Source organism: Pristis pectinata, chromosome 5, assembly GCF_009764475.1.
Source record: "Pristis pectinata isolate sPriPec2 chromosome 5, sPriPec2.1.pri, whole genome shotgun sequence".
Taxonomy (NCBI): domain Eukaryota; kingdom Metazoa; phylum Chordata; class Chondrichthyes; order Rhinopristiformes; family Pristidae; genus Pristis; species Pristis pectinata.
The window spans coordinates 53,226,982-53,240,495 of NC_067409.1; the positions used below are offsets into that span (position 1 = coordinate 53,226,982).

The following is a 13,514-nucleotide window of genomic DNA, read 5'->3' on the forward strand; positions in this document are numbered from 1 at the left end:
ACAACGGTTGAATACCTACGTGCCTACAGCACCAACTTCCTCAGCATCTCCAATTTTAATTGCTCCACCGTAACTGCTGTCTGATTGGCTGCCGAGGGCCTCAGAGCCTTTACTTTTTCTTTCTCCTTCAAGATGCCTCTTAAAAATATCCTACCTCCATCTGTCCTTAATGTCAAATCTGTTTCATAACACTCCTTGGGATTGTTATGCTGACAATCTGAAAAAAAATAAAATCCAGCACTACCTACCACCAATTTCAAAGTCTACATTCCCATTTGTGATCTGAGGGAATTTTGGGAGGAATTGGAACAGTACCACACTTGCGCACTATGATGCAATGTGTAAGTGGAATGCTGAACTACTCACTCTTCTACTTCCCCTTTTATATACTTTTATCTGTTTATCTAGATCGATTGAAGCAGGTAGCTGTTGTGGATTCAATGTTCCAAGATTTTTTTTTGCATAAAATTTAAGCCTATAGGACCATCCTTCTGGTGACTTGTGCATTAATGATCATGGATAATAATGTATTCAAAGGATATTCAGAGTGGTGTGTTTCATAACTTGCTGTTATGTAATTATTGAATAAGTTGTATTCTCTATTTCCATGAAGTGGAAACAATACAGGCACAAACTACAAAAAAAAATTGCAGCTGAATTGACCAAGACATTGGACCTTGGAGAAGTACTGAGTAAATGACAACTTTAAAATAAAACAATTTGTAAGCCATCAAGAATATTAAATATTGAAATTGAAAAGTTAGCCAAATAGGTTAAAACAACACAAATTCATAATCATTTAAAGAAAATATTTGCACAAAGTTATCAAAAGACTGGCCACAAGCTTATTTTAAATAAAACACAGCCCAACATAAAACAAGTTAGAGTAGTGAGCAGATGCAACCATGGTGTTTGTTAAAAAAACACAGCTGGGTTGTTAAAACTAGTAGCTCAAGTCAAAACAGGGCAACAGAGGACAATAGATACCATCTTAGATATATTCCTAAATGATGTAAGAATGTCATCCAAGAGAAAAGTATTTATTATTTGTTACATAACCAGTGTCCTTCATTTTATTATAAAATACCTAGAATTTTGCTTCATTATGACAATCTAAAAGCTGCCTGCAGTGGCTTGAATCACTGTTAAATCACTCTCATTATACACTTGAATTCTGTGGCAGGGTACAGTAACAAGTTTGAACCACCATTTATAATGCTAAATCTATGCTTTACCAGAAATTTATTTTGAACTCACTTTGCAATACATGACAATTTAAGTATTTTAATTTGCTTCAAGTGGTTGACAGCTTTCACCACCCCCCAGAGCCCTTCAGCTTTAAGTACAGCAGGGGGCCTGGACTTCAACCTCCTTGCCTTCATGAGGGCACAGCTGTCTGTGCATGTGTATGCAAGTGTCTGTGTGTGATCTTGTGAATTTGAGAGAAATACAACCAATGTAATAGCAAAAGTCATGAATGTTACTAGCCAAGTATCCTTTGTGAACGGATTTAAATAGTATAGATCTAATGATTTGAAAATGCATTTGTTGATAAATATTTAAACATTTAGCAAATTGTGTTAACCATTTACCACAGAAGACAGTAGATATGGTGCTATTAAGAAATTGTAGATGTATTGACTTGAGATAAAAGATTCAGCAGACTTTGACTATAGGAATTATAATTGTGTGTATTGGTTGACTGCTGCTTCCCAGCTGGAAAGCTAGTGTAATTCCTTTGAATCTAGATCCAACAGGAGAAGATTGACAGCATTGAAGACCATGTCAGTACTGCTGCTGAGAATGTTGAAGAGGGAACCAAGAACCTGGCCAAGGTAGTGATCTATTCCTGCTGTGTAATCAATGGCACAGTGCCTGCCAGCAATACACTAAATTAACCCAACTGATTGATCTGGGCTCTCTAATGTTGAGGGAAATAGCAATTAAGAAAATAAGGGAGAAGTGACACACTGCTTGTCAAAAAAAAAATCAATCTGTATTGTGATGGTCTCGTGCAGTGAAACCAACTAGTGCTGCTCTGCACATAGTAATCATCCATGGAACAGCTGCACTAAAGAAAGACTTTACACTGATGGATTGGGACCAGCTCTTAAGACAGCAAGAAATCACACAGTAACTGGCAGTCTAGTTTGTGTCTTTGTTAAATCTGTTTTTCATTGATTTTTCAGGCCGCTAAATATAAACTTGCAATGTTGCCTGTGGCAGGTGCTCTCATTGGTGGTGCGATTGGAGGGCCTATCGGTCTCCTGGCAGGCTTCAAAGTGGCAGGGGCTGCAGCTGCAGTTGGAGGGGGGATACTGGGCTTCACAGGAGGGAGAATGTTACTGAAGAACCAGCAGCAGAAGATAGATCAGGAACTTGCGCTTTCTTCCAGCTGCCCAGAGCTGAAGACTCAAGCTGGAAAAAAAAGCTAGCTGAATTGACTAAAGCATTGGCCCTTACAGAAAGTAGTGAGAAAATCATTTCTTCTTTTTAAAAAAAACATGATTTGCAAGCTGTCAACAATATTATCCAACAATCTTATTGTAAATGAAAGATCAGCCTAATCAATGATCAGCTGTTTTGAACACTATTAATGTTCAATGATTAAATGTCATTTTTTGTATATTTTTATGTGCATTAATAAAATATTTACTATCTAATTGGAATGAAAATTGTATGACCATTGCTTGAACAAAAATCTCTCAACCCATCATGGTAGGCCATTTACTTTATTTTTTCCTCAGACTAGAGATGAACACATTCTCTCGGTAATGGATACAAACAGTAATACCTCAAGCCACTCCCACATAGCAAGTCATACATGAGCACTTGCCCCTCATCTAAAGAAAATTGCAATCAACAAAATATGGAAACAGAACCCCAAAGATGATTCCCTGTTGAATGGGACATTACAAGTATGTAGCAAAGTTACTCCTGGCAAATCCTCACTGACAAATACAGGATATGGCCTTTTATTAGAAAAAGTTAGGATCTCCATCTGATCAGTGTTTTCTGGCATTTGTACATTTAACAGTTTTATTAAAATCTACTACAAGGAATAACCACGGTACATCAACATATTCACAAGCCAGGGAAGCAAAGGAAAACAAAAACCCACAATTTGTCATCCATTTGTTTTCAGTTTTATCCAAAATAAAAACTGTACACACAGACTTATGAAAATATAGGCTTAGTATTTTTGCCTCATCAGGCAAAGCTCTTTGATTTCTGGTCTTGTACAGTTCCTTCATAGATTTATAATTCATCTCTCTCTCTCTTGAGAATGGTATATCTGTGTTCACTTGGAGCCAATTTCTGGAATGAGCTTTCTGGGGGGCTGCTTGCAACTTCTTCACTTGGCTAAAGTAGGTTAGAATGAAAACAAAGGTGTGCATATGAAGAGAGACATTCTTTGTCAGAGAGTTCAAGACATTAAATATCCATAAGCAAAGTTAGTGAACATTTAAAAATGTATAATCAAGAATCACTAGAACTGTTAAGTAAAGGGCCTATTGGTCTCCTGGCAGGTTTCACTGATATGTGAAGGTGTTTGACAAATTACTTTGAAATTAGCTGATTAGGTTGTTCAACAAGGGGTTGAATAAATTAAAATAGTGGGTATGTGTGGCTAAACCCATTTATTGATATAGGATTAAACAAAACATTAAATGGGCTGAATGGTCTGTTCATGTTGTAACTGCTACTAAAAAGGAACTTGTCAGAAAAAAGTGCACTCCTATTGCTTCACAAAAACAAATTTAGGATAAATGGGTATTGCTCAGACAATAGGAAGGTGGAAAGTTATTGTACTAAGGACAGCTTATTTTTGCAGGGAGTAGACAGACCTTTGAAATTACTTCCAAAGGCCACATAAAGTTTTGATTTATATAACCAGATACTGATTTTAATTTCACATGGAGAAATGTTTAATAACATTTGTTCTTTTCAGGTTGCTACCAAGTAATAAGCCAATAGTCACTTATTTAAAATGCAGGAAATTATGACTGGTATTTTTATATTTGACAACAATTTCCTCCATCATTTTTCAAGCCTTCTATCAGCACTGGAAACTCAACAATAATCTGGGTTTCTGGTCATCCCAATGATTAAAATATTCACTGTTCTACAAATAAAGCAATCCTGTGCTACTGCATTTCTGTAAAAACTCCCAGCTGCTTTCTCCAAATTATTTTCAGTCACTTGTACCCATTTATTCATACCAAGTTATCCAGCTGAACAAGACTGGATTAACTTTTCATGGAAATCTGTTCCACATGTGGGAAAAAATTGACATGTTCTCCAATTTCTGTGGACCTTTAACACTTAAAATAATTTAATGTGTTTTAATTCAGCTGTTCTAATTAAGAAAACATTTACATCTTTATATTAAACTCCATTAGGAGGTAAAACATTGCAGCAAAACCACAGTTTCTGCATAGAATGATCCAGTTTTCTCTTCTCCAGGAATATACAACCTATTTCCTGCTCTGCTTTCATCATTTAAATTGATTTAAGGTAATTAAACATTATTCAAGTCTAAAGTTCAAAATTGTTTTGTGAATAAAGGTTTCACAAGTGCATCAGGATCTGCAAATTGTACCTTACAATTTTCTGTTGCACATACGAAAGGAGGCAACCTCCACTACTGCACACAATACCTTGGGCATCATTTTCCTTGGGGGAGGTGGGAGGACTTGTGCAGGGGGATCATTAATAAAAAAGGGAAAATAATCTGCTTCTTTAAGTTTGTCCATTATTTGCTGTCCTGTTCTATACTGTCCTCTGTGGTCCCAGATACCAAGTAATATTTTCATAGCAGTGTTTCATGGTAGTGTTTGTGAGTGAGCTGAAGGATTTGAAAAATTGCAGTTGGAAACCTACATGGTGAGAATAGGGTGCCCAATGATGTCTATACTATGGTATCATAATTAAAACAATAAATTTTAAAATCACAAAACGTTTTACTCTTTAAAAAAGCTAATAAAATGCTTAAATAAACTTAAAAATAATTTGCCTATACACATGGTATAGAAATCTTTTGATAGGGATTAAATAAAGTACATGGGAAATTAATGCTCCCATCTATATTAGTGAAAAATGTTTAGTTCCAATGTTCTGGTGTAAATTGTGGAATTTTCAAAGAGTAGATCTTTGGGATAGATGCATTTATTTTTTTTTAAAAAAGGGGCTTTCTAAAGGTTTCACTAATCATATCTTTCCCACACCAAGAACAAATATGAGCAAACTGGAGGCTACAGGGCAGTCAGAAAAGAAATATTCTGTAGACAAGATGTGGCCCATGAGCAATATGTTGTGTACCACAGCCCTGAATGTCAGTACCGGCTTCTGTGTATGCAGAATGTTAAATGTTTGCAGAGGAAACAATCTTGAAAGGGTCTTCACAACTGAACACTTAGTGTAATTCAGAAATTGTAGGACAATTTAAATTTGCAATACTTTTAGATTAAGCATTTGGAACTCACCCCATGATAACAGTTATATTAACAGCTCTAATTCCTCGAGTATCTATTGCTTTGTCTTACCAGTCAAGACTGAACACTTGTTTCTTACCTGTCCGGGAGCTACATCAGTGGGGTCAGGGCCATGGTGGAATTCCCTGTGTAATTTGCCAGAGTGCAGGTCCAATACAAACTGCTTCAGTGCACCTGGTGTACTGAAATTAAAATGAAGACAAATATCTGGGTTATGTACAGAGCATGAAAAGGGAAGTAAAAACAAGCTATTTAAAAAGTCAATCCCTATTGATTCTTTTTTGTCAGGAGGCTATTTAATTAGAAAGGGAGAAACAAGACGGAGCAGCAGTTTGTTCTATGCTAGATCCTGGGATTTTGGGATTCTTCTCTCCTCCGAGGACATTACAGCAATGACAGCCTACTGCCTGCCCATAATAACTCCCACAGTGCATAGCACCTGCAACAGCTTTTCTGCATAGCAGCCAAAAAGGTGGTGTCAAATACAGAGCTTACAAATACAAGCACCAGTCAGGCAGCTGATATTGACAGAAGGCTTTCAAAAGGTCCACTAGTGTGGAGCAATTGCATTCATAACACAGATAAACACTGAACGGAGATCAATCTAAATTAAATCTTACATCATCTGTTGTTATCTACTGCAAAGTGCTAAAATGCAGCAATCAATTTTATCTATAAAATGTCAAATTTGCTGCAGTCACGGGAACTGCTGTTAGTTGGTCTCCAAACCTCTGAAGAACAAGTCTTGTACACTGGGCCTCTTGGTAAGCTACTAATAGTGATTTATGGATAATCTAATCAAAATGGTAGACATACTATAAAAATAAGCATCTTACTGAAGTTTTTTTGAGGCACATCCTCAACTTGGAATAAGTTATGGCTTGTACTAATTACAAGGGTATATTAATTAACCTTTCAAATGATGGAATGCTGTCAATGCATATTAAATGATTAATAAAAACAGTGTTGGTAATACAATCCATGTAGTTAGAAACAATGATAACATACCTGGTCAATCATTGGAAAGAATGAGGGAAAGTTAGAAAGACGTTATGTTTTAAGATGGAGAAAAAAAGGGAAGGGGAGAGAACAAAAAGGTCCGGGAGAACAGGAGAGATGAAACACATGTTGGTGATGCCAATGAATGAGGGTGATAAAAGTTATGAATAAATGAGATATTTGAATTAAACCTGATGTTACCGTTGGAGAAGACAAAACAAGTTGTTAATGACTCAGATAAACAAAGCTTCTGAAGTAACCAATGCCAGAGCAAATAGAGTGAAGACAGAATAACAGAAAATGTCCAGTAGCATCTCTGGAGGGAGAAACAGTTAACATTTCAGATTAATGATCTTTCATTGCAACTGGATTCCCTCTCCAAAGATGCTGCTTGACCAGCTGAGTATTTTCAGCATATTTTTTTTATTAAAAAGATTAGATTTCCAGCATCTGTAATGAAGAAAATGTTGTTAATAACCTTCAAGTCGTGTGGGAAGAGAAACAGTTAATGTTCCATCAGAGTAATCTTCTATCAGAGCAAAGAAGAGTTCAAAAACAGTCATATTTTATGCCACAGAGAAGGGGGAAAGAGAGAGAACAAAAAATGTTGATAAGGAATAGGCCAAAAAAATGGATGACACATCGATTGTTGTTGGCTGAGAGAGAGTGTGGTGAATGCTTGTAACATCAACTAATCTGTCTGGAGCAAGTTTAAATGAAGGGACGAAAAGAACAGATGAATAAATAGCAACAACGCTAGAACCAGGAGATACAGAATGCAATAGTTGCTGGAACTTTGAAACAAAAGAATGCTGGAAAAGCCCAGCAACTCAGACAGCATACTGAAAGAGAAAAACAATTCAATTTTACAGGTTGATGACTTTACATCAGAAGTGACCTAAACTGGAAAGTCTAGTTATCTGAAATTATTTACTTCAGTGTTCAGTCCTGAGGGCTGCAGTGTGCTAGACAAAAGATGAGATACTGTTCCTCAAGCTTCCATTGGGCTTCATTGGAACAGTGCAAAAGACTAAAGACAGATGCAAGAATGCAAGTGGGATGGAGAATTAAAGAGAAAGGCAGCTGGAAGCTTAGGATCACTCTTGCAGAAAGAATGGAGGTGTTCTTAAAAAGATTACCTAGAGTTTGATTCTTCTAATACAGCCTAACCCTGCATTACAGGGGGGTTGTGTTCCTAGAAAACAGTTCATATTGTGATTTTTCCATAACTCAGCCATGTCATCTGCACATGCAGCAAAAAATGAGTTGAAACACAAGTGTATTTGCTGCTTTTTTTTTTAAAAAGAAGCAAATCTTTATTCAGTATCCCAGAATTTTTGGTAGTGATTTGTGAATTCTGTAAGGGCAATTTCATGTTACCCAAAATGCTGTAACATGGAGGGGGGTGCTGTATAGAGTAAACTGTATTGTGAAAACAATGCAGTGAATAACAGGAAAGAAAGGTAAAAGGTAGGTGTTGCATCTCTTGTGGATGCACGGGAAGATGTCCTGAGGAGAAGTGATTTTGGTGGAAGTGGGAAGCTGTGGAGGGAATGATCTGTTCAGAATGCTGAAAGTGGAGGGAAGATTCATCTTGTGGCAGCTCCTCATTGAAGGTAGTAGAAGTTAGTGTGAAAAATGTCAGAAATGATGTGACAGAGTTGGAAAAACTGGAACACTTCCTCCAGGCAGATTAGCTGCCATAAACAAATCTGTTTCCAGCTGAGACATTCCATTTGTTCTCCACCTCTCCCCCTTCTTTGATTTAAAAGATGTTTTCTAATTTTTCTTAGCTTGGATGAAAGATCAACTTGAAATACTGAGTCTATATTATTCCCCACAGATTGTGCCTAAAGTCAAGTAATTCTAGCATTTTCTATTTCTAATTTGTTTTTCAAAGATGGATTTATAGTGACGTCTAAAACTATTCTTCATGACACAAGGTGAAAGGAAAAATTACTAAAACCTCTCCAACAGACAATCGATAGAAATTGAGAGCAGGAAACTTGATTATCCTTCCCTTAGCTAATCTAGGAATATATAAGTCATAATTTGAAGGACTTCAACAGTACTCCATCTGAGATCATGTAGGAACACACAGAAGGCTACATCTTGAATTCCTCACATCCTTAATGCATTTACTTCATTTAACCAAAGAGCACTGGAACATGAATTTTGATCAGAAATCTCTCAAATGTCTGCATATCTTGATATCCTTGGCCAACAATTCATGAATACTCACTGTTCTTCCAAATCAAAAATTGAGCAATAAGTTCCACTTGCACAAATATTAAAACTGAATCGCAACTTCTAGCCAGTTCAAGCAATACCTACTGCAAGGAGAATTTCAATTCTTTAGTATAAGAAAACTTAACACTTAAGATTTTCTTCTTTTCTAATGAGGCCAGGAGGCAGTCATAATTTTAAATATTAATATAATGGTGTACAAGGAATGTTTATCTTGTAATTCAACTTTTAAGTTATGAAACCACGAGAGTCTAATAAACATATTCTATCTCAAAATAATGACAAAGTATGCAGAGGGTCAAATTTTGCAAGTTCAATTCTCCAAGTGACGATACAAAAGGAATCTTATTCCTATAGAAGTTCTAATGCCAGCATTCAAAGAAGGAATTTGGAAATTAGTGCATTTTAAAAAATATTTTATATATAAACAATGATGGCAAAACAAGGATTGTGAAACAAAATAATATTGCAATACAGCAATAATAGTTAAGGCTTGAGAAACATCAGTGAACATTTTTCTTCAATATTTTTAAAATATAAACATGCACAAGGGAAAGTTGTACTTACTCTATATCTTTATAATCTGGAAAGACATACATATGCCTAAAACTGTCAATGGCAATAACTGGACAATCTTCTGGAGTCTTGTGTATATGTAGGAGAGGATGACGAAACTTGTCACAGTCAGCATGCAGGAAGTTTATTGTACCTAGATGATTTAATCATGGGTTAGCAGTATGAAGTTCTTTAACTGAATCAAGTTAGTGAACTAACAGCACATTTACATCCAGACAACAGCTTTTCAAACATTCCTATAAAAGCTTTAGTACTGTATGCAAAGCTTTAGTGGCAACAGTTAGCTTAGCCAATGTTGTATTTAAATAAACGCAAACAAGTATTATGCATTTATGTTTAAATGTCAAAAAATATACATAGATCTAGATTCTGGATTTATGATCTCTGATAATTATTTTTACCCATTAAGTGTACAGACGCAAGTCATATTCACTGAACATGTGGCTAGTGTTATACTATTCAGGATCAAGTTTAAGGATTTTTGATCAAACCAGCAGACATATTGCCTAAAAACCATGTAAGCAGGGATTATATTAATGTTTTCAAAAATTAAATGAAATGGCATATAATCACCATTACTGGGCTGTAAAACTTAGCTTGGATAATGCATTGATTAAATATTATAGATATTTCTGATTACTAATATAAAGATTTCACTACTCTGAAAATACCTTGAGTTGTTAATAGCCATTTTAATTTTTGTGGAATCTTATACCACTATTTTATCAATCTTGAAGAGCTTTTTACAAGGGAATAAATTCCCATAAATATTTAAAACAAATATTCTTCAAATTTTAATTCTGGTTAACATTTTTCTTCAGTAACTGAAGGTTTATACTACTAATAGGAAATCTATTACATCATGATAATGGACGACATATTTTAAGTAAGCTTCAATCAAGTCAACAACAACTCTACAACGGTTAACCAAAATTGATGATAACTTTGACAAATTGATAACTGGGGAATCGTAATTATTAATTACTAACTGTGCCTAACCTTAATACATTTATGACACGCATGCACCTTTGTGCAACCTAAAATTAAGTGATCCAGCACTTGTGAAAAAGACATCAAGTGGTTACGCCTCAATTATTCCCACTCACTTTAACCCAAACAGAGCTATGCATGATCAGTCCCAAAGACCTACAGATGTTTACAATATATAATTGAAGTTTTTGGCATGGCAGGAGATCTATACCCACTGGAAAAATCTATCCAGCCTAAACTCAGTGACCAGCTCTTGATTTGTAGCTCTGTAGGTTAAAGCATTTCAGGATCCTCATCCAAGTACTTTTTAAAACACAAGAGTTTTATCCTCGACCAAACTAGTCCAAATATTAAATACTTTGGCTGTGAAGCTCTACATTTCAGATTAATGCATTTTACACACACTAGAATGTAAAAAAAAATGCCATTACATTCATCAGATGAAACAAAATCATTTGCATCAACTCTGCACTCAAAAGATGGAGGATGGCATCACAGTGTGGTTACTGCTACCGTGATGTGAAAGCAAGACACTAGTCGGTGGGGTGCAGAACAAAAAACTGATTTATTTTCCCGCCTTGCGTGGGCCTTTTAAGAGGAACGGTTCCCGCCCACCGAAAACAGAAATGACGTATGCACTACGTCAAACTTTTCCCGCGCATGGGTTCTCCCCGTCGCTCAGGGAAGACGAAGGCCCAACGCCACCTTGGGCCTCGCCGCTCCGATGACGTGCGATCCGACCGCCAAGCCGGTTCGCTTGCTCGGACGGTGAGTCACTACACAACGCCACCCCCCACCGTGCACCCCCCCCCCCACCCCCTCCTGAACCGGCGATACAGTCCCCAAGGTTCGCAGGCTGTGCTAGCCGTTGCTTAGGAGGTCAGCCTCTGCATCGCAGTGTTGGGACCGCAACCAGTTGTTGTAGATCTAAATGGGCCTGTTTGAGGCGGTCCGTCGTGAAGACCTCTTCCTCGCCCCCAGTGTCCAAAATAAAGGTGGAACCATTATTTCTGACGACCCGGAACGGCCCCTCATATGGTTGTTGCGATGGTGCCCGGGGTGTGCCCCTGTGAACGAAAATGAACTTACAGTCTCGTAGTTCCTTGGGCTCACAGGATGGGGCTTGACCATGCCGCGAAGTGGGAATCAGTGCCAAGCTGCCGAGCCTCTCGCGCAGTCTTTCCAGGACTGCCGTGGGTTGTTCCTCTTGGCCCCCAAGGGTGGGTATGAAATCCCCTGGGACAACCAGGGGTGCCCCGTACACGAGTTCAGCTGACGAAGCGTGGAGATCTTCCTTGGGGGCAGTGTGTATGCCGAGCAGGACCCAAGGCAGTTCGTCGACCCAGTTAGGACCCTTCAGGCGGGCCATCAGGGCTGATTCTAGATGGCGGTGGAAACGTTCCACTGACCAGTTTGATTGAGGGTGGTAAGCCGTGGTGGTGTGTAGCTGCGTCCCTAGCATGTCGACTAACAGGCTGTGGGCCCGTAGGAAATCGGTTCCCAGGAGTGGCCGGGTGACAGTGGCAAGAGTAAAGTTCCAGGAAAAATGGCTGTCGCCGAATTGTAACTGAACTGTATGGGTACCGAAAGTCCGTATCGTTGTGCCGTTTGCGGCATCGAGTACAGGACCTTATTGCCTGTTACGAGTGTCGCGGCCAGTCGGGGGCAAAACACTGACCTCTGCTCCAGTATCGACAAGGAAGCGACGCCCGGACTACTTGTCCAGAACAAATAGGAGACTGTGTTGGTGGCCAGCCGCCGTAGCCATCAGTGGTGGCTGGCCCTGGCGTTTCCCTGAAACTTGAAGGGTGGGCGGCATCGACGGGCCTCCATGCCCCACCTCTGATGGTAGAAACACAGCTGGTCGCCAGTGTCGTCATCTGTGTTTCTGGGGTGTGGTCGCTCAGTTGCTGGGACTGGTTTAGGTAGGCGTTGGGCTCGCAGCCTGGCGATTTGGCCATTGGACGACCCGCTCTCGAGTTTGGCCTTCCACAGGACGTCTGCCCGGGCAGCTACCTCACGTGGGTTGCTGAAATCGGCGTTGGCCAACAGCAGGTGAATGTCATCGGGTAGTTGTTCGAGGAAGGCCTGTTCGAATATTAGGCAAGGCTTGTGTCCCTCAGCCAAGGCCAGCATCTCGTTCATTAGGGCCGATGGGGATCTGTCCCCAAGGCCGTCGAGATGAAGCAGGCGGGCAGCGCGCTCGCGACGGGAGAGGTCGAAGTTCTGAATAAGAAGGTCTTTGAAAGCCGGGTACTTATCCTCCTCCGGAGGAGACTGGATGAAGTCTCCAACCTGGGCGGCTGTCTCCTGGCCCAGAGAGCTGACCACATGGTAGTACTTTGTGGAGTCGGAGGTGATCTGCCATAATTGGAATTGTGCTTCAGCCTGGTCAAACCAGACGCTGGGCCGAAGCCTCCAAAAGGTGGGCAGCTAGAGTGCCACTGCGTTGGCTGCTGCATTGTCGTCCATTGTGCGGGTCCAAAATCTCTATGGACTGTCGGGGTCACCAATGTAGTGACTGCTACCGCAATGTGAAAGCAAGACACTAGTCGGTGGGCTGCAGAACAAAAAACTGATTTATTTTCCCATCTTGTGCGGGCCTTTTAAGAGGAACGGTTCCTGCCCACTGAAAACGGAAATGATGTATGCGCTACATCATCAAATCTTTCCTGCGCGCGGGTTCTCCCTGTTGCTCGGGGAAGACGAAGGCCCAATGCCATCTTGGGCCTCGCCACTTCGATGACGCGCGACCCGACCGCTGAGCCGGTTTGCTTGCTTGGATGGTGAGTCACTACAGTATCAAATATAATGGGCAAAAAAAAAATGTCTCCTGGCCACCAACTTGTCTGGCAAGATAGTTTGAGTGGCAAGTCTCCGACAGGTGAAAATCTTTAAAGTTGATTGCTTGGGAATGCATGTTGCTGGTTCAGTTTTCAGACTTTAAATGGGAGAAAGTGGTATGTAATCACCAGACTTAAATTCCCAATTGCTTCTTTGCATCCCTCATTGAGGACTTGTTGGACAATACCAGTTCCAACCTCAGTGGCCAGGCTTCAAGGCACAAGCAATGCATTTTGGGGTTTGGGCAGCCAGACAATCCTCTGACTTCTAGTTGTCAAAAATTCAAAAACCCCATTTCTAACAATTGGAAACATTCAAAAATACAAATTATGAAAATTAACCACAGTGGATCTTCTTTAAAGA

The 13,514-nt window shown here is 39.4% G+C and overlaps 2 protein-coding genes across 4 annotated transcripts in view; one reads left to right on the top strand and one right to left on the bottom strand.

The window, feature by feature from the left end:
- The window catches only part of stx17 (syntaxin 17), a 74,921-nt gene extending 72,321 nt beyond the window's left edge, over nt 1–2,600 (top strand). For 2 of the 3 annotated variants that reach the window (XM_052016504.1, XM_052016503.1), the window contains 2 exons: nt 1,749–1,835; nt 2,190–2,600. In XM_052016504.1, the coding sequence (XP_051872464.1) occupies nt 1,749–1,835; nt 2,190–2,435 (333 nt within the window). In that variant the 3' untranslated portion in view covers nt 2,436–2,600. The remainder of the gene's footprint in view (nt 1–1,748; nt 1,836–2,189) is intronic. The other variant, XM_052016506.1, reaches the window with a different exon arrangement.
- A 116-nt stretch (nt 2,601–2,716) lies between these two features.
- Nucleotides 2,717–13,514, bottom strand: part of erp44 (endoplasmic reticulum protein 44) — a 64,842-nt gene continuing 54,044 nt past the window's right edge. Inside the window, exons 10-12 of the mRNA XM_052016502.1 lie at nt 9,309–9,450; nt 5,575–5,677; nt 2,717–3,363 (exon numbers count right to left, since the gene is read on the bottom strand). Coding sequence (XP_051872462.1) covers nt 3,259–3,363; nt 5,575–5,677; nt 9,309–9,450 — 350 coding nt within the window. The 3' untranslated portion in view covers nt 2,717–3,258. The remainder of the gene's footprint in view (nt 3,364–5,574; nt 5,678–9,308; nt 9,451–13,514) is intronic.